This window comes from Manacus vitellinus, unplaced genomic scaffold, assembly GCF_001715985.3.
Source record: "Manacus vitellinus isolate BGI_N305 unplaced genomic scaffold, ASM171598v3 scaffold_9_pilon, whole genome shotgun sequence".
NCBI lineage: Eukaryota > Metazoa > Chordata > Aves > Passeriformes > Pipridae > Manacus > Manacus vitellinus.
Window position 1 is genome coordinate 15,298,486 of NW_021940917.1, and position 1,224 is coordinate 15,299,709.

The 1,224-nt window shown below is 55.0% G+C and overlaps 1 protein-coding gene across 1 annotated transcript in view; it reads right to left on the bottom strand.

The window, feature by feature from the left end:
• The window catches only part of LOC103757650 (kelch-like protein 10), an 8,099-nt gene extending 7,685 nt beyond the window's left edge, over nt 1-414 (bottom strand). Inside the window, 1 exon segment of the mRNA XM_029965457.1 lies at nt 265-414. Within this exon segment, the coding sequence (XP_029821317.1) occupies nt 265-414 (150 nt within the window).
• Nucleotides 415-1,224: the final 810 nt, after the last annotated feature.

Below are 1,224 nucleotides of genomic sequence, written 5' to 3' on the forward strand. Positions count from 1 at the left end.
AGGATTATCCCATTCCAACCCCTGCCATGGGTAGGAACTCCTTCCACTAGACCAGGTTGCTCCAAGCCCCATCCAACCTGGCCTTGGACACTTCCAGAGATGGGGCAGTCACAGCTTCTCTGGGCAACCTGTGCCAAGACCTCACCTGACTCACAGGGAGGAATTTTTTCCAACTATCTAATATAAACCTCTGTCAGTGTGATGCCATTACCCCTTGTCCTGTCACTCCAGGCCCTTGTAAATAAATCCTTGTGTTTCCAGTACTGACCCAAAGTAGACACTGCAACAAGAGAGGATTTGCTTGTGAGCCTTGAATTCCACTCCATCTACGCTTATGATCACATCACAGGGTCTCCCTTCAAGGTGGAGCTCGTTGGAGATGCTGCAATTCCCTTCGCTCATCTCCCTTTCCATGTTGGAGGATGACTGTCTGGTGGGTGTGGAGCTATCCCCCACGTTGGAGTCAGAGGCAGTGGACCTATCCGACACGTGTGGAACACTGGTGTTGCCTGCAAACATCCAGCGCTGAACCCACGCGCTGGCTCTGGATTGCGACCCGTGATGACATCACAACCACAGGGGTGACCCAGGCCCAACATTCCCTGGTTGCCCGGCGCCTTCACTTCCCCTCGGCCCAGGTTCTGCTGAACCCCAGGCCTGCACAATGTTAATGGTTGCTTGGAGCAAAATCGTCTGTGTGATCCCCCAGCATAAGAATAATTAATAATAATAAATAATCCTCAGTATTATTTTGCCAGAGTGTAAAAGTCCCGAAAGGTGGGCACTGACTGCTGCTGAAGTGTCTTGTGCCACCTCACCCAGGAGGAAGCTGAGGCACAGCCCAGCTCCTGTCAGTGCTGAAGTCGCACACATTGCCCCTGATTTGTCACTCGAGGTGTGCCAGGGGAGGTTTAGGTTGGATATTGGGAAAGTTTTTTCCCCAAAAGGGCTGTCCAGCCCTGGCACAGCTGCCCAGGGCAGCAGCGGTGGCGTCCTCATCCCTGTCCAGGTTTAAAAGCCGTGTGGCTCTTGGGGACATGGGTTAGTGGTGGCCTTGGCAGTGCTGGGGGACGGTTCTCTGCGGGCATTTCCCGCACAGGGTTCCGCGACTCCGCGTCCCCGGCGCTGCGGGGCGGTTCAGTGCCGGGCGCCCTTGCCCGCGGCTTCTTTATTGGAATCTTTCCTTTCTGCTTCGCCCTCCCCGCTCGCTGCGGCAGAAACGAA